Source organism: Poromitra crassiceps (genome assembly GCF_964638095.1).
Source record: "Poromitra crassiceps genome assembly, chromosome: 11".
Taxonomy (NCBI): Eukaryota; Metazoa; Chordata; class Actinopteri; order Beryciformes; family Melamphaidae; genus Poromitra; species Poromitra crassiceps.
In genome coordinates, this window is record NC_139643.1 from 20,525,770 (window position 1) to 20,550,133 (window position 24,364).

Consider the following 24,364-nt stretch of genomic DNA (forward strand, 5'->3'; position numbering starts at 1 on the left):
GAGCTCTCCTTAATTTGAGACAGACAGATATCACTATCAGTACCCTATACTACGAAGCTATCTTAACAGACCCGCGATCTGTCACTTTGATCTGGTTTGACTGAACAGGATCAAAGCTATCTAGTTTAACGATACTACGACGCTGGTTTTCTACTCGATAACTGAAGCTGGATTTATCTGGGATCTGCCTGTGCACGCGCACGTTTTTCGCTCGTGCACAGGCGCGCGTCCACGCGAAAGAGGTGCGCTAGCCAATCACATTATGAACAGCTGAGTTGATCCATGCCCACACCCATTTCCTCGTTCAGTGAAAGCGCAGTGTGATCAGAGTTTTAGCGGATATTTAATGTAGTAGCCTATGTCAGAATGAAAATCTGCGTTGGATATAGTTTGCTGAAGGACTGCTAAAGCTGCCGCTTGTATTCACATCAGTCATTTGATTTACTTTGATCAGCGATTTCTGTCTCCTACAGCAGCTTTTTGCGAATGTAAATGTGTAATCTCAGTCTATAAATTTCCACAATCTGTAAGCCTATTTAGACCATAGTTTCAGAAACGCATGCTCAATGAATAATGATCTCTAGTACTCATTATGTGTGTGGTTGCACTGATCGAATAATTCATAATAATGATAGCCTATAAAAGAGAAAACTGATGAACTGAATTGAGACGATGCGGGCATAGTTTTCATTGATAAAAACTAGCCTATTTTTGCTCATATATTGGCATACAGCCTACAGGACACAGTTCCAGCTGAAACATGCAAGAGTAGCCTGCATATTTAGTATTGGGGCTATCCCATATTTATCCCATATCTATATTATATGTATAGGCTTTTCTGGCATGTAGGAGAATATCACCCTCACTCCATTTGAGGCTCCGTTTATGATATGCGCTGCGTGATCATATTTCTCCATGCATCGTTGAGCTGTTAACTCATTCAGGGCCAATGACGTCTTTGACGTGTTATCAGGAATAGCCCAGAGGGCCAATGACGTGTTTGACGTGTTTTTGTTTTTATTACTGCAGGGCGTAGTTCAAACACTTCCTCAGCCTCTGACATAGTATCAGGTCGCTAGCATCTAAGACAACACGTGAACAAACACATACCGCAGCTGTTGTTTTGAAATTGAGCAAGAGGAAAAGCAGCAAACGGATAAACGCTTCCTTGTGCACTATGTGCAGACAGGAGAAACGCCATTGAAACGCCCCTCGCGCGCTGCAGGAGCTGGTCGCTTTCCTGTGTGCCAGCCGGAGAAAACGGAAGAAAGTAATCCACAGATGCGTTTGATCATCGGAGGAATGAGGAAATGATCGATCAGAGGGCGGTGAGGAGGACGTGTTGAATAGCCGAGGGGAAAACGGGAACGATCAAATAGCAGGCAGGATAGGACAGTCAGGGAGACATGGACGAGGACGGGTGCACCAGAACAAAACAAAATAAACACACGGCAGAAGCGGCAGTCACAGCAGCCCGTCTGTTCTCAAGAGCTATTCAGTTGGTTCATGAAATCGCTGGGCTGCGTGCCCTCCAGTGTTGCTCCTGGCCAATCCCGGCGCCACAAGGCGTGGTTATTGCTTATCCTATGTGGGGTTAGAAATCACGCAACGAAGGGGGATCGTGTGTGTGTGTGTGTGTGTGTGTGTGTGTGTGTGTGTCTGTCTGTCTGTCTGTCTGTCTGTCTGTCTGTCTGTCTGTCTGTGTGTCTGTCTGTCTGTCTGTCTGTCTGTGTGTCTGTCTGCACACTCACTCACACTGCTGTATTGTTGAATGTAAAAAAAAAAGCACTTCATGTGTATATATATATATATATATTTTTTTTTTTTTTTTCATTTGTGTCATAACGAATAGTATTTACATGTCTGATGTCAATACAGTTCAAAATAAAAGAATTGAGAGCGAGTTCTACTTGAGAATGTGTATTTTACAGAAATTGACTTTTCTCCTGTTTGTCATCTCAGAGAGACCTATTGGGTGAAAACAGGGTGTATATAAATGGATATAAGTAGAGTACAGAACATGCTAAAAGCTCACTTTTTTTTTCCTGGTGAACCCAGAGACGTACATCTTCATTTTGAGGTATTGCAAATCACTCTGGTGCTAATAGATAATTTACTGTGGGTCTTGAAAGATGACCAACAATTATGAAAATCTTTGGCCTGTGCTAAATATTGGCAGTCCTAAACTGGCCATGAATGAGTTAAGACATAAAGTGGTAAGTAGGCTTAATTTAATTATGTAACCTACAGAGCCACAAATGTTTTTCTTGTTCTATTCTCAGTTGACTGCAATCTATTTTTCATATGGCGATCTTATATGAATGGTGAGTGACTCCAGAGAGCCGATTATATGGGTCTGTCATGGATTTTGATCTTATCCTCTGAAGCTAACCTGGTCGGGACCAGGTTAGCTTTGCAGCGTGAGTTGCCATGGTGATTAGAAGTTAACTTGCTTTGTAGTACGGCTAAACCAGGTTCAAACTCAAACTTACTCGGATAAGGCATTGATCTAGCTACGTAGTACAGGCCCCAGGTATAGGCCTATGTGGCCATTGGCCAAAACAAAGTATTATACTGTTTTCTCATCTTATTTGTCAATAGGGACCTCTCTCTCTCTCCCTCTCCCTCTCTCTCTCTCTCTCTCTCTCTCTCTCTCTCTCTCTCTCTCTCTCTCTCTTTCAGTCCGATGTACATGTAATTTCACAATTTGCTAATTGAATTTTGATCAAACACACATGATGACTGACAAGGGTCTTCTAGGCAATCAGGCAATGCATAGCATTACATGATAAAACTGACTTAATAACTGGAACTGCACAATTTGGCTTTGAGAACTATTCATCTAGCTAGTGTAGGCTACTTGTAGGGCAGTGATATACCCGAGGCTCAAAAGCCACATACGGCTCCTTTATGGGTAGTTCTGGCTCTTTTAAGACACACTTAAATAAATGAATGAATGAATAAATAGCCTAACTAAATAAATAAAATCAAAATAAAGGGAACAAAGGCAATTTTGGGGGGATTGTGGCTCTTGGAAAGATTATTTTTGGTCAATGTGTCTCGTGATAGGGCAAGGTTGTTGTCACTCAGTGTTGTAAAATTAATGCTGAATTGCTCATAGATCATCAGTGACAGCAGCCATACTGCAGAGCCCCCCCCCCCCCCCCCATGTGACAGTCTGACAGGCAGCTTGTGTGTGTTTATCGAGCCGCTCTCTCCATAGCGTGCCAAAGTCTTGCCAATGAGGAAATGAATTGGCCATTAATCTCCAGACGTGTCTTAAAACTGTGGGTGTGTGCGTGCGTGTATTACCGACGAAATGTTATTGTACTCCACACATCTCTCTCTCTCTCTCTCTATGCTCTGTGCCTCTGTATGTCTGTGCAGACCATGGTGCAGACCAGGGAGCTGGGGTCAGGGCCACACCCCTTCCTCCGCCTCGAGCCAGTCTCCCCAAATCTCACCATACACACAAAGTCACTTATAGAAGTGGCTGCACTGCTTAAAAATAGATACAAAGGGAAAAAAGTCACCTGCAAGTTGTTGGTGTCTGAGTTTCTCCTGGTGTGCGAACCTGTGGACAGACAGTACAATGGTTGTTTGTTTGTGTGTGTGTGTGTGTGAGTGTGTGTGTGTGTGTGATTATGATGATGATAGAGATTGAGAGGGTGTGAAGGTAACTCACTATCACTTCCCCTCTTTCTCTTCCATTTGTAGAGCAGCAGCAAACTGACAGCCAACAGCAGAACAGCAACAACAGTCACAGACACAGTCAAAACCAGGAAGTCACCTGGGCGAGAGACTTAGAAGCAGAGTGGGGAAGAGGGGAGAGAGAGGGAGGAAGAAAGAGAGCAAGTCAGAGAGAGAGAGTTAGATGAGTGGGTGCAAAAAGATGAAGGGAACATACGATTTGTATTGGAATTGGTGTATTGGGCTCTTTGGCACCACCTGGTGGTGATTTCAAATAGTTGTATTGCATTCAGTGTATAGAGAGCAAAGTGAACGTCACTTCCTGCCTTTCTCTGTGTACCAGCGTCTGAACAAATACGAATGGTGGTGAACGTTACTTTCTTTATCCCATTTTAATTGTGGCACGGGGTACACATACTTGGTCAATTTAAAAGATAAATATGCATGTCGAGAGAGTCGCAGTTCGTCCTGAAACTGAAACGTAAGGTTCAGTTTGGTCATCTTAGAGCAGTTTAAGAGCTCATCAGGTTCCCACATACCTCTAATGAGTGTAAGTTACCTGTTACGGAGGGAGTGGGAGTGGCTGATCTGGGCTGTACAGTCGAAAAATTGCTCTGTGCGATGAATGAATTTTCCGCAGTAGACACTACTTTCTATGTATACTAGGGCTGTCACCGTGTACACGGATAACCGGATACTAATTCATATCCGTTTATAAAAATCAATAACCGATTACACGTCTCCCCACCGCTCCCCACCAACTTTTAAATAAAGTTTTGACAATTATTTTACTGTGTTTTGGACTCGCAGTCACAATCATTCATTTCTCATGACAAAATAAACTGTTTAGAGGGGATAATGCTGCCTGTAAGTGATGTGTATTTTCTATATACCATCATTTTAATGTAGGTATTTTATTAACAGTCCATAGTCTACTATTGTGACCATCCTGTTTCTTATTCTAAAATAGTATTTGTGCTTCTGTGAGCAAGAGGGCCTGAGGGCCTCACTCCCACAGCCACTCTTCTCCTGTTAAAAGCTAGCAAGGAATGTTCTATATGGAAGTGTTGATGTTAGAAGCATCATTTATCATAGCCAAACCTATACAAACTAGACATGCATGGACTCAGGGGACATGCAGTATCGAGTTCACATGTCTGAGTTAGAGTTGCCTTAATGGGTGAAGCAAGGGGTGGTCAGTTTGGACAGTCTTCACCTAATTTGGGTTTAAAGTACAATGCTAATGTATATTAATGATCTACAGTACGTCATTTAGTTAATAAAAAGGCTGGATGTTTTTGTTGGCCTCAGAGCGAGCACATCTTGACCTGACCGCTGGCTCTCCATGAAAGCTGCAGTTTCATGCCTGATACCATAAGCTTGTTCAAACTAAAGCTTGTTGTGTCTGTGGAATCCTTTGCCATCACCTCATCTGTTGATAAGAAGAATATGCTTCATTATTGGCGTCAAGAACAGTCCTGGTGAATCGGCGTGCCGTGTCCTGGGGCAGCGCCCTCCACCCTGCTCGCAGAGCACCTTGAACCACGGTGAGTTAAGAGGTGAGTTACCTCATGTGGGTTACGGTCGCTTTGTGTTGTTTGGGGGGGAGGCGCTCCTTCTTTCAGGACTGGTGTGCACCGACCAATGAACTTGTAAAAAATGGGGAGATGAGAGGTGTGCTTGGATTCCATCTAAATTTGTCAGTGCAATGCTGGTAATGCCGCATTGTACTGTTAGTAATAATAATAATAATAATAATAAATATAGCAATGGCAGGGGTTCAAGCCTTGTGCAAATTGAACACCTAATAGTCCTTGAGGCAAATTTGTAGAGCACATTCAGGTGAACGTGTACTGTACATGTGGAAAAAAGTTGTTTGAAAATTGGAGAAACAGCCTGGGAGTTACAAACGGGTGTGAAGTTACGGCATATTTTGTGATAGGCCACCCCCACTTTTTACGTCTGCGGCGCCCCCTTTGCGCAGATCTCAAAATAACATGTTAGAAATGCCATTCCAGATGAGGCTGAGAAGTTTGCAACCGATTATGTGAATGGACTTGATTTACAGCTATTACATGCTTACACCATAGACCCTGCCCAATTTCACCAATGATGACAAAACTGATTTTGACTAGGACATCCTCCTTGATATATCTGCCAAGTTTCACGATCATTGGACAAACAGGTGCGGAGTTACAGCCTTTTTTGTGTTAGGCCACGCCCATTTCTGCCGTTTATGGCGCCGCCTTTTGGTCGAATTGCACAAGATGTGAGAGACATGGTCTGTGATGATCTCCGAAGATCTCCAACAAGTTTCGTGAAGTTTCGTTAATCGGTCATGAAGTTATGACAATTTAGCTGAGAGGCCACGCCCTCTCACAACTTTAATGATTAATATCTCTGAAACCAAAGTAGATTTTAAAAAAATCCAAAAATCACGATTGTAGAGCTTGCTCCATAGATGCTTCCTGGGGATTTTGGTGGAAATCGGTCAAACGGTCTAGGTGATGTCCAAAATGTGTTTTCCAAACTTTTCAAAATATCTCAAAATTTTTCCAGACGGACCTTAAAGCCCGATTTATGCTTCCTCTGCCGACACTTTTGAAACGGTCGCCGACAGAAATGAGGACTTGAGTCGACACTTTCAAGTGTCGGCGAGCAGTGTCTGCTACCTAGTGAAATGTCTAGTGTCGCTGACTACGTCACATAATGTCGTGCAAGTGTGATTGGTTATATAGACGGGCACGCGCTTGACTTCCTTGTTTTAGTTTTCGCTGAAATGAAATGAATGAACGTGTCTCAGCTATTTTTATCAGCATCCCCTTGATGTATATGACTTCATGAAAATCACAAAGAACACCGTGACCAACTTCCCAGAGAGAGAGGAGTTGAGTTGTGTGGTTGTGTGTCGTTATATGCGGCTGCAGTTACATCTTGCCTCCGACGTGGGTTCACTGACAGCATTCCCTTCTCTCTTGGCTGTCTGCACTAGTTCTCTGCCTCCCTCTGTCTATAGCGTCATGTGACTGTTGAGCCGAGGAGAGAAGCATAAATGCAGCAACATGAGCGACACTTTATTTTTCGTCTGCGACCATGTGCTGAGCGACACTTTCTAATAAGTATAAATTAAGGGAAAAGGTTCAATGGGCCACTTCAGTAAAGACTGAACCCAAAGAGAGGACTGGAGCACACGAAATCACTAGAAATTATTTAATAATAAATAATAATAATAAATAATTTCTAGTGATTTCGTGTGCTCCAGTCCTCTCTTTGGGTTCAGTCTTTACTGAAGTGGACCATTGAACCTTTTCCAGTGTTTTGTCCTCTTCTGAGAGCACCGACCTCCCTATGTGGAGGGGTTGAAGTGCAAGAGACTCCCTCTAATGAAGTATAAATTAAGCTTAAGGGTCCTTGAGGCAAATTTGTAGAGCAGGTTCACCTGAACATCTGGAAAAAAAAAGTTTGAAAATCGGACAAACGGCGTAGAAGTTATGGCCTTTAACGTAAAACCTTAAATTATAGCGCCACCTTCAGGCCGATTCGAAAACTCTTTCTTGAGCAGTAACCAGCCACCAATATCTGTCATTGTGCCAAATTTCAGGTCTCTGCCACTTACCAGCTCATGGGAATTTGCATTGAGGCAGATGAACAAGAATGGGAATAATAAACCAGCACAAAAACAATAGGGTTTCAGCCCCTTCGGGGCTTGAACCCCTAAATATAGCCGCAAGCGGCGATAGCAGGGGTTCAAGCCTTGCGCAGATGACAAAACTTCTGATTTTGACTAGGACATCCTCCTTGACAGTGCTGTAGTGGTAAAAAAAAAGTGGGTAAACTATACTTTTGACTCGAGGCAGCTTTCTCACGCGGCACCGGCAGTGTTATAACGGCGGATAAATAAGCTTCCGTGACCGATATACAAGACAAAATATGAGAGTATATAGAACAACTTAATCTGAATCATATAGCCCTATAAGGTATATCAGGGGGTTCCCCCACATTTCTGAGTAGCCAGCCAGATAGAAAAAGTAGCTGGCTATGGGATGGGCCTTGCCCCTCAAGGGGGGTCCGGGGGGATTCTCCCCCGGAAGATTTTTTTTTTTACATTTTAAAGTAAAATTCATCAACCTGGTGCATTTGAGAGCAAAATGAACTACACACATCTCTAATGTGTTGTGACTTTACAAATAATTAGGCCTAAACAATCAATATAAAATGTATTTATTGAACATTTGTTGAATTTCTCCAGGTATGAAAAGTTAAATTATACAGTAGGTAGCCTACTTTAAAGGACCTTGTATGAACCCTGTATATACAGTTTGAAGAGTAATATAGTTCTCACTCTCACACACACTGTACCTGTGATTGTCAGCTTCAGCTTTATAGCTAAAAGTATGTAGACAGATTGAATCTGTCATTCTTGAATACCAATATATAATTCAAACTGTCCACAAACACATTGGGCAAGGATAGGTAGACAACATACTGTACATGGAAATAAAAGTGGTTCTGCCACTCTGGCCACTAAATTTTAGTCAGCCAATATTTATTTATACAGATCTCGGCACAACAAACACCAGTATGTTTCTAGATAGTTTTCAACATGGTCGTATTATATTGGCTTTATACAGTAGCACCTGGACTATTCAAGTCGACTCGCACGCACCTAATGTTACAAACTTTACTTGATCAGAGGGAAATCAATCATGTTTCTTACACCAGTGATTCACTCTTCAGTTGTAAAACGGTGAGCCTATATGATTTTCCCCACTCCGGACACACATTTTTAACCAACCTTCAGCTCACCATGAGCTGGTCTCCAAATGCGCATTGCGCATCGCTGGCACAATGGCACCGTTAAGTTGTTTGAAGGGAGCGCTGTCTGGGCAGGCAAGCACAGCTCGATAAAGGCACCAACGTGACCGGGGCCGTGTACCTTTCCCGCGGAGCACTCCACAAAAATAGGCTACGGTTCGCGGAGATCCTGGTCAGTGCCATGCCCATGTGTAATCTTTTTTCTTTTCTTTTGGTGTGTGACGTGCTTGGCGTGGTCTCCGCATCAACGCGAACGTGTTAAAACTCGTGCATAAACGATTTAAACATGTGAGTAAACGATCTTAAAAGGTGCCTAAACGCTGCAGAGCATTGAAAAAGGTACGTAAACACTGTTTACGTGCATTTAGCCACCACTACAGCCCTGCTCCTTGATATATCTGCCAAGTTTCGCAATCATTGGACAAACAGGTGCGAAGTTACGGCCTTTTTTGTGTTAGGCCATGCCCATTTCTGGCGTTTATGGCGCCCCCTTTTGGTCGAATTGCACAGGATTTGACACACATAGTCTGTGATGATCTCTGAACATCTGCAGCAAGTTTCGTGAAGATTCGTTAATCGGTCATGAAGTTATGACAATTTAGCTAAGAGGCCACGCCCTCTCACAACTTTAAGGGTTAATATCTTCGAAACGAAAGTAGATGTCAAAGGTTTCAATTTGTAGAGCTCGTCCATACTGTAGATGCTTCCTATTTTGGTGGAAATCAGTCAAACGGTCTAGGAGGAGATGTCAAAAATGTGTTTTCCAAACTTTTCAAAATATCTAAAAAAAAATTCCAGACGGACCTTAACTCATTCACCGCCAAAGACGTCTTTGACGTGTTATCAGAAATAGCCATCCACGCCAAAGACGTGTTTGACGTGTTTTTGTTTTTATTGGTGCAGCGCCTGCAGCAAACACTTGCCCAGCCTGTGACACAGACACAGGTCCCTGCCTTCAAAGGGTAGCCGACAGCACGCGATCAAACACATACCGCAGCTGTTGTTTTGAAATTGAGCAAGAGGAAAAGCAGAGAACGGGTAACGCTTCCTTGTGCAGACAGGAGAAACGCCATTGAAACGCCCTCGGCGCGCTGCACGAGCTGGAGTCGCCTTCCTCTGTGCCAGCCAGGAGAAAACGGGAGAAAGTAATCAAGAGATGTGTTTGATCATCGGAGGAATGAGGAAATGATCGATCAGTTTGCGAGGGCGGTGAGGACGTGTTGAATAGCCGAGGGGAAAACGGGAACAATCAAATAGCAGAGTTGATATGACAGGGAGACATGGACGAGGACGGTGTACCAGAACAAATCAAAAATAAACACAGGAACAGCTAGGCAGCAGCGGGCAGAAGGCACTCACAGCAGCCCGCTGTCCTTCTCAAGAGCTCTTCAGTTGGTTCATGAAATCGCTGGGCTGCGTGCCCTCCAGTGTTGCTCCTGGCCAATCCCAGCGCCACAGGGCGTGGTTATTGCTTATCCTATGTTGGGTTAGAAATCTAAAAAGGGGATCGTGTGTGTGTGTGTGTGTGTGTGTGTGTGTGTCTGTCTGTCTGTCTGTCTGTCTGTCTGTCTGTCTGTCGGTGTGTGTGTCTGTCTGTCTGTCTGTCTGTCTGTCTGTCTGCACACTCACACCGAGTAAACTGTATTGTTGAATGTAAAAAAAAAGCACTTCATGTGTGTATATATATATATCGCTGCTGTCGTTCCAGGACCTCGAATCTCCAAAACAGAAACTTTTCAGGAAGTAAAAAAAACCTGTTTGCTCTTAAACTACTGAACCAAATGTCGTCAAAGTTGGCACATGTCTTAATTATAGTTAGTTTCCCGCTGAATGTGTCATTACTTTATAAATATCTGACCTGGATAAGCTCAAATGATGTTGTTTATATTATCAGTCCGACTTGGAAGCGCTCTCTCATGGCCAGTCAAGCGGGAGGCAGCCGCATCCTCATGCACGAGCCCCCAAGCTCCAGGCCGCGGGCGCGCGCGCTGGAGCAGCAGCATTGCCCCTCGCCTCTCATGGCCGATTTGGGGCTTTCGCATGGGGTGAGAAATAGTCTGACATAACGTAACGTTAACGTTACTTTATTCTCGTCAGAAAGCACACGATTTGCATGTTAAAACAAGTTTGCAGCCTAGGAATAACTGGAAAACATTTGATTGATATATTAACGTCAGAGGAAGCCAGGATGAGTCAAAACGATATGAGAAATACACAGCGCGTCTGCCGTGTGTCTTTTCCGGGTTTAGTGTCCTGCGTGGGGGGGTACAGACGGAGGTAGGGGGGGGATTTCGAGGTTTGACTGACAGATTGAGGGCGAATGGCGTTACGAGATTTACTCACAAGCTCGTTTTAATGCTTTTCCATTGGTTGCATTTGTTAAAAACCACACAGAGACGTGAAGGGTGACCAATGGCATTGATTCATGACAAAAAGTAAGAAAGTGAAAAAAGTGACATTCGAGGTCCTGGCCCGACACCGACGATATATATATATATATATATTTTTTTTTTGTCATTTGTGTCCTAACGAATAATATTTACATGTCTGATGTCAATACAGTTCAAAATAAAATAATTGAGAGTGAGTTATGCCTGAGATTGTGCCCTTTTACAAAAATGCTTTTTTCTCCATTTTCTCTTCCCAGACAGGCTTTTTTGGTGAACATGGGGTGTATAAAAAGGGTTATAAGTAGAGTACAGAACATGCTAAAAGCTAACTTTCTTTTTGGGGGTGAAAGTAGAGACTTAGATCTTCATTTCGAGGTATTGGACATCACTGTAGTCCTAGTACAGAATTTACTGTGGGTCTTGAAAGATGACCAAACATTATGGAAATACTTGGCCTGTGCCAAAAATGCCAGTCAGATATTGGCAGTGAATGAGTTAAGGGTCCTTGAGGCAAATTTGTAGAGCAGGTTCACCTGAACATGTCTAAGAAAAAGTTTGAAAATTGGACAAACGGCGTGGAAGTTATGGCCTTTAACGTAAAACCTTTGATTATAGCGCCACCTTCAGGCCGATTCAAAAACTATTTCTTGAGCAGAAACTAGCACCTAATATCTGTCATTGGGCCAACTTTCAGGTCTCTACCATTTACCAACTCACGGGAATTTGCGTCGGGGCAGATGAACAAGGACAACAACGATAATAAACCAGCCCAAAAACAATAGGGTTTCAGCCCCTTCGGGGCTTGAACCCCTAATAATAATAATAAATGTAGCTGCAAGTTGGCATCTGAGGGGTCCAATTTGAAAAGACAAAGCAGATAGATCAAACATTCCAGAAGTAGATTTTTTCAGGATCCGGGGGTCATCACAGGATTGGGACGGGGTGGGAAAAAAGTCAACGGGAACGGGAATCATGACAACAATACACCCGTTTTTATAGCATATTCTGTATGTTTTTTTTTTTTTTTGTAAAGGTTTGAATGAACCTGCAGTAGAAGACAAAGTAAAGTAAAAAGAGGAGAGGGAGAACATCAAATCCAAATCATTGCATTGCCTAAAGACTAACACCACCGCGGGTGGGGGGGTGTGGGGGGAGAAGCCTGATGGGACGGGAGTCATTCTAAAATAAAGCGGGATGGGAATATTTCTGTGAGTGGGACGTGACGGGAGTGAAGAAGCACTCCCGTGTCCCCCTCTGTCCAGACGGCACAAAGACACACACACAAACTGACATGTTGTGAAGTTCAGACATGCAGTCTTAGCTTTACTGGGGAATCCCACTGGTTGCATTTGCGTTGCGTTGCGGCTGTGCTCCGGTTTTGCTACGTGCTCTGTGCTCTGCCAACACTAACCGGCTGCGTGCAGAGCACGTCACGGCTCCGCTCCGCCAGACAGCTAGAGTGACGAGACCGACAAGTTCTCGCGGTGAAATCGCGTATGTGGGATAAATACAACAACAACAGGCAGAAGATCATTGTTTCCAACTGGAGAAGCAGAGGAGGGGTGGACTTGCTTGGTGTTGTCCTTGTAAAAAGCATGTGTCGTGTCATATATTATTTTGTGGTTTTCCACTTCAATGATGAACTTTTCCTTGTACATAATTGACCTCTGGCTTGATATTGAATGCTGTAAACCTCTGCCCTGTTGACTCCATGCCTGGCTCCGCCCAACTTGCTGCAGCTTTGCTCCGACATCCGTGGAAAATAGAAGCCTTGCGTATCTTTTTCGGAGAGCTCCGGATCGTCGGAGCTGGGACGGAGTAGACACGCAACGCAGCGGAGTAGGTGGGAGTTGACACAATGATTAGAGTGGAAACGTATCGGCTCCGAAGCCGTACCGCAGCGCAGACGGACCGAACACCGACTCAGTGGAATGTGGCCGTTAGTGTCGGCACGTGACTTCTGTCAAGTTGATCTTTTCATTATAATCACATTGATGGAGTTGTTCACAACTGACAAACTTCCTATTATTTGTCCTTAATAACTGATGAGTTTAGAACGGACACGTCTGGATTAGATCTCACAAACTTCCACATGAAAGGTTGAGCCTTTACCTACTGAGCCAAATAAACACTTGGTATAGGTTTAGTGAGGAGAAACTAACTAAAGGGAGAAGTCATGTAATACTGCAACCTATGGCAAGTAGGACTTGTCCACCTGGGGATTTGATCCCTGGAACTTTGTAACTCCAAAGAAGGTGTCTTTACTGCCTGCTCCACTGGAGAGACATTCATGTTTACACACAAAACATTACAGAAGGTAGAACAAGAACGGCGCTCACTGCTTCACTCTCTTTTTCTGTGCAGAGCTGTGATTTGATGAAATTGTCAAATACATTAATTCCTTCATGCACTGCAAGTCAGGTGTAAGAAGTAAACTAAATGTGTCTCTCCTCCTCCATCAGCTGTGATCCCAGACTTACCTGGGTTGTTGGTCTTGATCACTGCTGGGTCCAGTATGGTGATGATGTCCTCCTTGACACCAGAGAGCTGAAACACACACTCGTACTTCCCCCAGTCTTCAGGTTTGACTGATGAAACCTTCAGCTGAACGCTCATCTGGAAGGTTCCATCGTGGTTGGGGAGGATCTCTCCCTGGTCCATGAGGTCCTGAAGCTTCTCTCCATCTCTCCTCCAGAACAACATGGCTCTGTCAGGGTAGAAACCTGTAGCGTGGCAGCTGACTGGAGAGGAGGGAGACTTCTGGAGGAGAGACACCGAGGGAAGCTCTGGAGAGAGAGCGAGAAAGACACACGCACACACACACACAGACGCACACAAATTCGAATTAATCCTCATGTACAACACAAAAAGAAGGCTACATTTGTTGCATGTTTTATTGATTTTTAAAAGGTGTTTGATTCTATTTGGCAAGAGATTAAGAGCTGTGTTCACTGTTTTCTACCTGTTACATTCATGTCAATAAAGCATCTGAAATTAACTGAACTGAGAGAGGAGAGAGAGAGAGAGGGAGAGGAGAGAGAGAGAGGAGAGAGAGGGAGAGGGAGAGGAGAGAGAGAGAGAGGAGAGAGAGAGAGAGAAAGGAGAGAGAGAGAGAGAGAGAGGAGAGAGAGGGAGAGGAGAGAGAGAGAGAGGAGAGAGAGGGGGGGAAAGAGAGAGAAGCAGGGGGTGCAGGGCCAAAAAGATGAAGGGAATAATATAAATGAGAAAATCATTTTATGTGACTATCAAATAGTTTGGTATCATCAACTAAAGAGGAGACAAACTGTAAATCATAAGTCAGATGTTTTCTGAGTGACAGTTGATTCATCTATATCTTAACTTGTACTTAGAAACAATGTTAACATGTTCAACACATCCTAAACTACATGTGTATCTTGTGTTACTGTAAACTCCTCTAAAAAGATGACATTTTTACATGTAGGCTAATGCATGTATAAAACATTTTACATTGTGGAGAAATATGATATCGTTTTTACAACATGTGTGAAAGTGTCTTACTTGTCTCAACTGGAGAGGAGGAATCAGCTCTGGTTGTTGTTGCAGGCAGGTCAGCTGGAGGAGTGGTTGTTGTTGTTGGACGAAGAGGAACTGGTTAAAGGTGAAACACATTCTGTATGTGTTTAAAGAGTTTTCTACCTTTAACTAGGCAGGTTTTAACTTAAATTAATTGATGCTTGAAACACTTAGATCCAGTTAGCATATTCACCATGTAATAATCAAATATAGCCACAAGCAGCAATTGAGGGGGTCCAAGCACAATTTGAAAAGACAAACAGACCAAACATTCCAGAAGGTAAAGCGACACACACAAACTGACATGTTGTGAAGTTCAGACATGCAGTCTTAGCTTTAGTGTCGGCCCGTGACTTCTGTCAAGTTCATCTTTTCATTATAATCACATTGATGGAGTTGTTCACAACTGACAAACTTCCTTTTATTTGTCCTTAATAACTGATGAGTTTGGAACGGACATGTCTGGATTAGATCTCACAAACTTCCACATGAAAGGTTGAGGCTTTACCTACTGAGCCAAATAAACACCTGGTATAGGTTTAGTGAGGAGAAACTAACTAAAGGGAGAAGTCATGTAATACTGCAACCTATGGCAAGTAGGACTTGTCCACCTGGGGATTTGAACCCTGGACCTTTGTAACTCCAAAGAAGGTGTCTTTACTGCCTGCTCCACTGGAGAGACATTAATGTTTAGACACAAATCATTACAGAAGGTAGAACAAGAACAGTGCTCACTGCTTCACTCTCTTTTTCTGTGCAGAGCTGTGATTTGATGAAATTGTCAAATACATTAATTCCTTCATGCACTGCAAGTCAGGTGTAAGAAGTAAACTAAATGTGTCTCTCCTCCTCCATCAGCTGTGATCCCAGTCTTACCTGGGTTGTTGGTCTTGATCACTGCTGGGTCCAGTTTGGTGATGATGTTCTCCTTGACACCAGAGAGCCGAAACACACACTCGTACTTCCCCCAGTCTTCAGGTTTGACTGATGAAACGTTCAGCTGAACGCTCATCTGGAAGGTTCCATCGTGGTTGGGGAGGATCTCTCCCTGGTCCATGAGGTCCTGAAGCTTCTCTCCATCTCTCCTCCAGAACAACATGGCTCTGTCTGGGTAGAAGCCTGTAGCATGGCAGCTGACTGGAGAGGAGGGAGACTTCTGGAGGAGAGACACCGAGGGAAGCTCTGGAGAGAGAGAAAGACACACGCACACGCGGGCGCGCACACACACACACACACACACACACACACACACACACACACACACACACAAATAAAAATCTTTGTACCGTCTGTTCCACAGGTTCAAACACGAGGGGAAACTCAGACACCATGGCCGTTTCACACAGATGCGGTGCGAATGCAGAGGCGGAATGTGGTACGAAATTCCGTGCGAATTTTCCGCATTGCAACCTACTGTATACACACAGGTCAACCTACTGTATACACACAGGTCAACCTACTGTATACACACAGGTCAACCTACTGTATACACACAGGTCAACCTACTGTATACACACAGGTCAACCTACTGTATACACACAGGTCAACCTACTGTATACACACAGGTCAACCTACTGTAAACACACAGGTCAACCTACTGTATACACACAGGTCAACCTACTGTAAACACACAGGTCAACCTACTGTATACACACAGGTCAACCTACTGTATACACACAGGTCAACCTACTGTATACACACAGGTCAACCTACTGTATACACACAGGTCCAACCTACTGTATACACACAGGTCAACCTACTGTATACACACAGGTCAACCTACTGTATACACACAGGTCAACCTACTGTATACACACAGGTCAACCTACTGTATACACACAACCTACTGTATACACACAGGTCAACCTACTGTATACACACAGGTCAACCTACTGTATACACACAGGTCAACCTACTGTAAACACACAGGTCAACCTACTGTATACACACACACACAGGTCAACCTACTGTATACACACAGGTCACAACCTACTGTATACACACAGGTCAACCTACTGTAAACACACAGGTCAACCTACTGTATACACACAGGTCAACCTACTGTATACACACAACCTACTGTATACACACAGGTCAACCTACTGTATACACACAGGTCAACCTACTGTATACACACAGGTCAACCTACTGTATACACACAGGTCAACCTACTGTATACACACAGGTCAACCTACTGTATACACACAGGTCAACCTACTGTATACACACAGGTCAACCTACTGTATACACACAGGTCAACCTACTGTATACACACAGGTCAACCTACTGTATACACACAGGTCAACCTACTGTATACACACAGGTCAACCTACTGTATACACACAGGTCAACCTACTGTATACACACAACCTACTGTATACACACAGGTCAACCTACTGTATACACACAGGTCAACCTACTGTAAACACACAGGTCAACCTACTGTATACACACAGGTCAACCTACTGTATACACACAGGTCAACCTACTGTATACACACAGGTCAACCTACTGTATACACACAGGTCAACCTACTGTATACACACAGGTCAACCTACTGTATACACACAGGTCAACCTACTGTATACACACAGGTCAACCTACTGTATACACACAGGTCAACCTACTGTATACACACAGGTCAACCTACTGTAAACACACAGGTCAACCTACTGTATACACACAGGTCAACCTACTGTATACACACAGGTCAACCTACTGTATACACACAGGTCAACCTACTGTATACACACAGGTCAACCTACTGTATACACACAGGTCAACCTACTGTATACACACAGGTCAACCTACTGTAAACACACAGGTCAACCTACTGTATACACACAGGTCAACCTACTGTATACACACAGGTCAACCTACTGTATACACACAGGTCAACCTACTGTATACACACAGGTCAACCTACTGTATACACACAGGTCAACCTACTGTATACACACAGGTCAACCTACTGTATACACACAACCTACTGTATACACACAGGTCAACCTACTGTATACACACAGGTCAACCTACTGTATACACACAGGTCAACCTACTGTATACACATAACCTACTGCATACACACAGGTCAACCTACTGTATACACACAACCTACTGTATACACACAGGTATACACCGAGGGAAGAACTGGAGAGAGAGAGAGAAAGACACACGCACACACACGCGCGCGCGTGCGTGCACACACACACGCACGCACACACACAAATAAAAATCTTTGTACTGTCTGTTCCACAGGTTCAAACACGAGGGCAAACTCAGACACCATAAACCTACAGGTGAGTTACTTTAACTCTTTGTATCTCTGTTTTTTCTCATAGTTAGTTTTTTCCACCATTGACTGTATAAAATATGGACATCATGTCGGCTCCCAAAAAGTGAAGACATCTTGATTGCCCTCTGGTGGCTGGCTGCAGTATGGGTCCTACAGACCTATGGAACACAATGTCCGCAGTAAAGGGCAAATTGGCTTTTTACCAAATCACTGCACTACTGAGCACGTTTACACTCTACACACTCTAATTAATCCTCATGTACAACACAAAAAGAAGGGTACATTTGTTGCATGTTTTATTGATTTTTAAAAGGTGTTTGATTCTATTTGGCAAGAGAGATTATATTACAAAATTCTCCAAATCGGTGTAGGGGTCAACTTTATGACATAATTAAGTCAATCTATGTCAGTAATAAGTGTGGAGTCAAAATTGGTGACAAAACTACAGATTTCTTCACTCAAGGGAGAGGGGTTTTTCAAGGCAACAGCTTGTCTCCAACTCTATTTAACATCTACATTCATGATTTAGCATGTTGGAGCAGTCTGGAACCCCTGGCCTAACCCTTAACAACAAGGAAGTTAAATGTCTGCTCTATGCTGATGACCTGGTGCTGCTGTCACCCACACAACAAGGGCTGCAGCAGCACCTGGACCTGCTGGAGCAATACTGTCAGAACTGGGCCCTGACAGTCAACTTTAACAAATCTAAAATCATGATCTTCCAAAACAAGCCCAGATCTAAAAAACAAACAAATATCAATTCAAATTAGGAAACACTCACATAGGGCCCTATCGTTGTACGACGCTATCGTTTGTGCTGCGTTTGCGCGTCTCTTATTGCTATCTTCCCAGATATCTGCCTCCACCGTCTAGTTTTGCGCTGGGATGACACAGGTGTAGGCGTGGCCCAGGCGTGTCGGTGGGCCTCTAGCCTATCATGTGTCTCGCGCATGTGTCATTTAGCGCTGTGGGGAAGATACCGTCGGTATGTGCCGAGCGCAAAGAGAGGTTTGGGAGTTGCCCGTTCCAAAATAGGCGTTCCAGCGCAATGTGTTAGAAAAAAATCGCCTTGGGTGCTCTCAATTTTAACGCCAACAAATAGCTGGTCTTAGCGCAAACAACCCCACTACGCCAGGGTACGCCTGAGCGCAGACAGTATTCTCCGGCGCAGTGCAGGAAATCCTCGCTTGGACAGGCCCATTACGCATGGCTCGCGCGCGGACACACAATTCCCTCCTCAGAATGCCACGTTGATTTTCAACTAACCTACACTGCAGAAAAAAACACACCTTGATTTAACAATGAGAATTCGTTTGTCATGGTTTTGTGCGAAAAAGTGATTTGCGTTTTGAATTGGATTACCAGGGGAACGAGCGTCTGGGTTGTAGTCTCTCGTAACGGACAAGCCCGTCTTTTATTGTCACACGAACACCACAATACATGCATGCGGCCACAACACACTCATGCTGACGGTGGCCGGTGAAAAGTGTCCTCTGCATTTAACCCATCCAGGCATGTCCTTTCCTCCGATGGGCAGGCCAGGAGCAGTGGTCGCTTTCTCGTACAGCGCCCGGGGACCAACTTCGGATGTTGTCGTCACTGGTCGGATGACGATGACGATCTGATCTTCTGCATGTTTTTAGTGGGGGGGTTATATACGGAGGAACCCCCTGGGGGGAGCACGGGGAGAACATGCAAACTCCACACAGAGAGAAAGGCCCTTTCGACGAGATAACCCACCTGGGCAGTAGGCACTGAAGATATGGGGGGGAACACAACCACAGCGCCCACAGTGTCCCAGGCGAGAATCGAACTCAGGACCTTCTAACTGTGAGGCGCCAGCGCTTACCACTGCGCCACCGTACTGTGTGTAGCGCGGGGAGGGGTGCTTTGTGGTCTCTCCCCGGATAAGGTGTGAGCTGGGCCGGGTAGGCAGGCCGGGGGGGTACTACCGAGGCAGCGCTGTGCGTGGTCCCGCGGATCCAAATCAGTTTCTGGCAGCAAATCACTTTGTGACACAACACCGGCCAGTAGGCTATAAGTAACCATTGATAGTATACAGTAACCTCTCTCCCTGCACCATGCAACAATAGCTTAACCCGAGCGGACAATTCTGGTACAGGCTATTGAAATAAAATCTCACACATCCCTACCCTATTAACTCATTGAGTGCCAGCCACTTTTGGAGAACGGACGCTCCCAGTGCCAGAGTTTCAGAGCGTTTTCAGTGATTTCTCGAGGCCCACAGAATATTGTGTGATATTACTATGTAAACACTGAACACGCACAAAGAACGATGAGACTCTATTCTAGCATCTGCAAAAAAAAGTTTATTGATCCCATTTTCCGTTCTTTAGTTATGAGCCGGAGAAGATAGCTTGATTCATCCAAAAACAGCAATTTTTTTCTAGAAGCTGAGATAATGGGCCTTTTGTGAAATTAAACATTTCAAGCACATCACTGACTCTGAAGCTAATCTTTTCTAATGTAGTCACACCTCAAAAATAATTTCCTTCAATAAAACAGTGAAGGCCAGGGAATTTTGTTTGGCAGAATAATATTTTTTAGCTACAACCAGCAGCGCTGGCCCCTGCGTGCGCTGCTGGTTGCAGCTTCTTGCTGGTCTTGATTTGCTGCTGGTGGGCATCGGATATTCTGGCTTGCGTTTGTCAATCCTGTCCTGCTGCCTGGGTCTGTCTGGGTGTTGTGTGCCCCCCCCCCCCCCCCCCCCACCCCGCCCCGCCCCGCCTCGCCTCAACTGCACACTCCTCCTCCTGTCTGTGGTGGCTCTCTGCTGAGTTTGCTGTGCGCACAGTGAAGGGTGCGCGACATCCAGCTTTTTTACAGCGTTCCGCGTGTGTTTGTCACCGGCAACCATGCTTCCAGTTGAGAATAATAACAACTCCACGGCTGATCATGCCGATGTGCTGTCGCAACCGACACGGAGCGGCTCAATGGTGGGAGCAGATTGGCTGCTGCAGGCACAGCTGCAGTAACGTTATGCTTCCTGCATATCGATGCATACGGATGCGATGCGATTTCCGTTTCCATAACGACTTCTTCTTTGTTTTTTCCTTGCCTTTCTGTTATGTGGAGACCACTGTCGCCACCTAAGGGTTCTATAAAATAGGTTAGACACATTCAATAGCTCCTATATTGTAAGAGGCGATGTAAGAGGCTTAGATCGACACCCCCCCGTCAAAAAACGCAATTGACGACAATCGTCGTCTTTGGCACTCTACGTCAGTATTTGAATTGACACACACACACACACACACACACACACACACACACACACACACACACACAGTCTTACACAAGCACACAAACACAGAGCTGTGTTCACTGTTTTCTATTGTTGACTTGTACTTTTCTCCTTTTCTTTCTTTCTGCACTTGATGCTTTATGCTTTGTGCTTGATGCAACATTCTACCTGTTACATTCATGTCAATAAAGCATCTGAAATGAACTGAACTGAGAGAGGAGAGAGAGAGAGGGAGAGGGAGAGGAGAGAGAGAGAGGAGAGAGAGAGGGAGAGAGGGAGATGAGAGAGAGGAGAGAGGAGAGAGAGAGAGAGGAGAGGGAGAGGAGAGAGCGAGAGCGAGAGAGAGGAGAGAGAGGAGAGAGAGGTAGAGGGAGGAGAGAGAGAGAGAGGGAGAGGAGAGAGAGGTAGAGGGAGGAGAGAGAGAGGGGAGAGAGAGAGAGGGGCAGAGAGAGAGAGAGAGGAGAGAGAGAGGGAGAGAGAGAGAGGGGAGGCCAGAGGAGACAGATAAAGAGGAGAGAGAGAGAGGCAGAGAGAGAGAGGAGAGAGAGAGAGAGGAGAGAGAGACGGAGAGAGGTGAGAGAGAGAGGGAGGCCAGGGGAGACAGATAAAGAGGAGGGAGAGAGAGAGAGAGAGAGAGAGAGAGAGAGGGGAGAGAGAGACGGAGAGAGGAGAGAGAGAGAGAGAGAGAGAGAGAGAATGACGAAGACAGAAACTGGGAGACAGAGAGCGAGACAAAAAGATGTGTGCAAACGGAAAAACATGACAGTTGTACTGTGTGTGTGTGTGTGTGTGTGTGTGTGTGTGTGTGTGTGTGTCTGTGTGTGTGTGTGTGTGTGTGTGTGTGTGTGTGTGTGTGTGTGTGTGTGTGTGTGTGTGTGTGCTGGTTCATATTCACTGTCATGTTTCTGTACATTAGAAACAGAAGAGACGGATGAACATTGTTGTGTTGATGAAACTACATCAGGTCATGTGACTCTACCTGTTCTCTGCAGAGTGCTCTTCCCATAGGACACATACTTATTCAGGTTATTAATGCAGGTCTGTGAAAAATACTTCTTGTCCTCTGCTAACCCAGCTGTGTTCTTATTCAAGCTCTCTGTGATGATGACAGCCTCTGGTTTAGCAGCGATATATGTCCATGTTGTCATGTTCAACACCATCAAGTCTTCTCCATCATAGCCATACTGACGAAAACCACTAACTTCTCCTGTCTCATCATCCCATTCACAGCCAGACATCCTCTGGTAGGTGTGGACACCTGAGAGAGAGAGAGAGAGAGAGAGAGAGAGAGAGAGAGAGAGAGAGAGAGAGAGAGAGAGAGAGAGAGAGAGAGAGAGAGAGAGAGAGAGAGAGAGAGAGAGAGAGAGAGAGAGAGAGATAATCTCTGTTATTATGGGATGGACAGAAACACCAGACGAGTATAGTCTTAGTTGTGTGTGTGTGTGTGTGTGTGTGTGTGTGTGTGTGTGTGTGTGTGTGTGTGTGTGTGTGTGTGTGTGTGTGTGTGTGTGTGTGTCTGTGCGTGTGTGTGTGTGCGCGCGCGCGTGTCTGTGCGTGCTTGCGTGCTTGCGTTCGTGTGTGTGCGTTCGTGTGTGTGCGTGCGTGCGTCGCGCATATGCAACCAGGTGCGCACGTGTGTCTGTGCATTCATGCGCCGTTCTTGTGTGTGAGTGCGTGCGTCATGCAACCGTGCGTGCGCGTGTGTGTGTGTGTGTGCGTGCGTGCGTGTGTGTGCGTTTCACATTTCAGCAGAATAACATTTCAGCAGAATAACATTTCAGCAGAATAAAGTGAAACATAAACAAACCTCCAGTTTGCTTAAAGCGACGCTTATAGATCTCAATGTTGTCTTTGTAGCTCTGCTGGTGACTCAGACACCTCTCAGTTTGTATCTTCCAGTACTGTGGATAATCTGCTGTTGCGTTGATCATCCAGTCCTGTTTGGGTTCTGCTCTCTTCATGTTGCTATCACAGTGAAACACCTGAACTCCATCAACAAACCAAACCTCCACAAACTCTGGGATGTTTGTGACTCCAGAGGATGTAGTGATGAGATACTTCACAGAGTGAGTCACTGTGGGACAAACAGGGAAGAAACTCAGCTTTTCCATTTTAAATAGCCTACATTTGTACACTAACAACACAATAAAGAATTTCAATCTCTGTTCAGTGACGATGTCGCCAAATCACTCTTAATTAAATGAATTAATGTACTCTTTCAAACCATTCTATAGATTTAAACTGCTTTACAGTGAGCAGCCTCCAGGAGAACTGAACTCATTTTGTCAGATTGATAAACTCTCCAGTGGAGTAAAAACTCTAACATGCTGCTGGTGAGTGGACACACATTGTCAGATGAAATAATATTATAATATGAGTGATGTGAGTCAAGAGTGATCATCTGAAAGCATCAACAGGCTATAGAAAATATATATTCACATCAATTCTCCATTTAACTTAGCAATACTAGGAAGGTTCAAATGTATTCACGTTCATACACTTAAAAGCAGATGTGAATATAATTCATCTTAACATGATATCAGCCTAATCACATTTCACTGATAACAACGACATGTTTAAAGGGAAGATTTGAAATGTGATCTTACCTGAAGATGCATCATGAAACAAAAGCAGCAACAAAACCAACGCCTTCATCTTGTTTTGATAAAGAAGTTGTATTTAATGATAAAGATATCTCAGTGACATTCAGTTAAGTCCTGTTTGTATGTTTTATAGCTTTGTCCTTGATACGTCCTTATTCTGAAGATGAGGTTATAGGCTAGGTGTTATCTTGTCCCCCCCCCCCCCCCCCCCCCCCCCCCACACACACACACACACACAAACCCCCCCACAAAGAAAAGAAAAGAGAGACCATCTTGTGATGGGAGCACACCGACCTAACCTCGCGTCACCAGGCTCTTCCTGAGGAGAAGAGAATGGTGACGCATTACTACAGACAGAATGTCCCGCCCTGTGTTCTGGTCCTGTGTTCTGGTCCTGTGTTCTGGTCCTGTGTTCTGGTCCTGTGTTCTGGTCCTGTGTTCTGGCCCTGTGTTCTGATCCTGTGTTCTGATCCTGTGTTCTGGTCCTGTGTTCTGGTCCTGTGTTCTGATCCTGTGTTCTGGTCCTGTGTTCTGATCCTGTGTTCTGGTCCTGTGTTCTGGTCCTGTGTTCTGATCCTGTGTTCTGGTCCTGTGTTCTGATCCTGTGTTCTGGTCCTGTGTTCTGGTCCTGTGTTCTGATCCTGTGTTCTGGTCCTGTGTTCTGGTCCTGTGTTCTGATCCTGTGTTCTGGTCCTGTGTTCTGATCCTGTGTTCCGGTCCTGCTGCGGCCCTGTGTTCTGGTCCTGTGTTCCGGTCCTGTGTTCCGGTCCTG

At 44.8% G+C, this 24,364-nt stretch overlaps 1 protein-coding gene across 3 annotated transcripts in view; it reads right to left on the minus strand.

Annotated features, from left to right (window-relative positions):
- Positions 1-23,767, minus strand: part of LOC310784615 (uncharacterized protein) — a 28,475-nt gene extending 4,708 nt beyond the window's left edge. For 2 of the 3 annotated variants that reach the window (XM_083645611.1, XM_083645610.1), the window contains exons 1-8: positions 23,596-23,767; positions 22,797-23,063; positions 21,969-22,247; positions 15,306-15,611; positions 14,415-14,504; positions 13,376-13,681; positions 3,686-3,802; positions 3,534-3,574 (exon numbers count right to left, since the gene is read on the minus strand). In XM_083645611.1, coding sequence (XP_083501737.1) covers positions 3,534-3,574; positions 3,686-3,802; positions 13,376-13,681; positions 14,415-14,504; positions 15,306-15,611; positions 21,969-22,247; positions 22,797-23,063; positions 23,596-23,644 — 1,455 coding nt within the window. In that variant the 5' untranslated portion in view covers positions 23,645-23,767. The remainder of the gene's footprint in view (positions 1-3,533; positions 3,575-3,685; positions 3,803-13,375; positions 13,682-14,414; positions 14,505-15,305; positions 15,612-21,968; positions 22,248-22,796; positions 23,064-23,595) is intronic. The other variant, XM_083645612.1, reaches the window with a different exon arrangement.
- Positions 23,768-24,364: the final 597 nt, after the last annotated feature.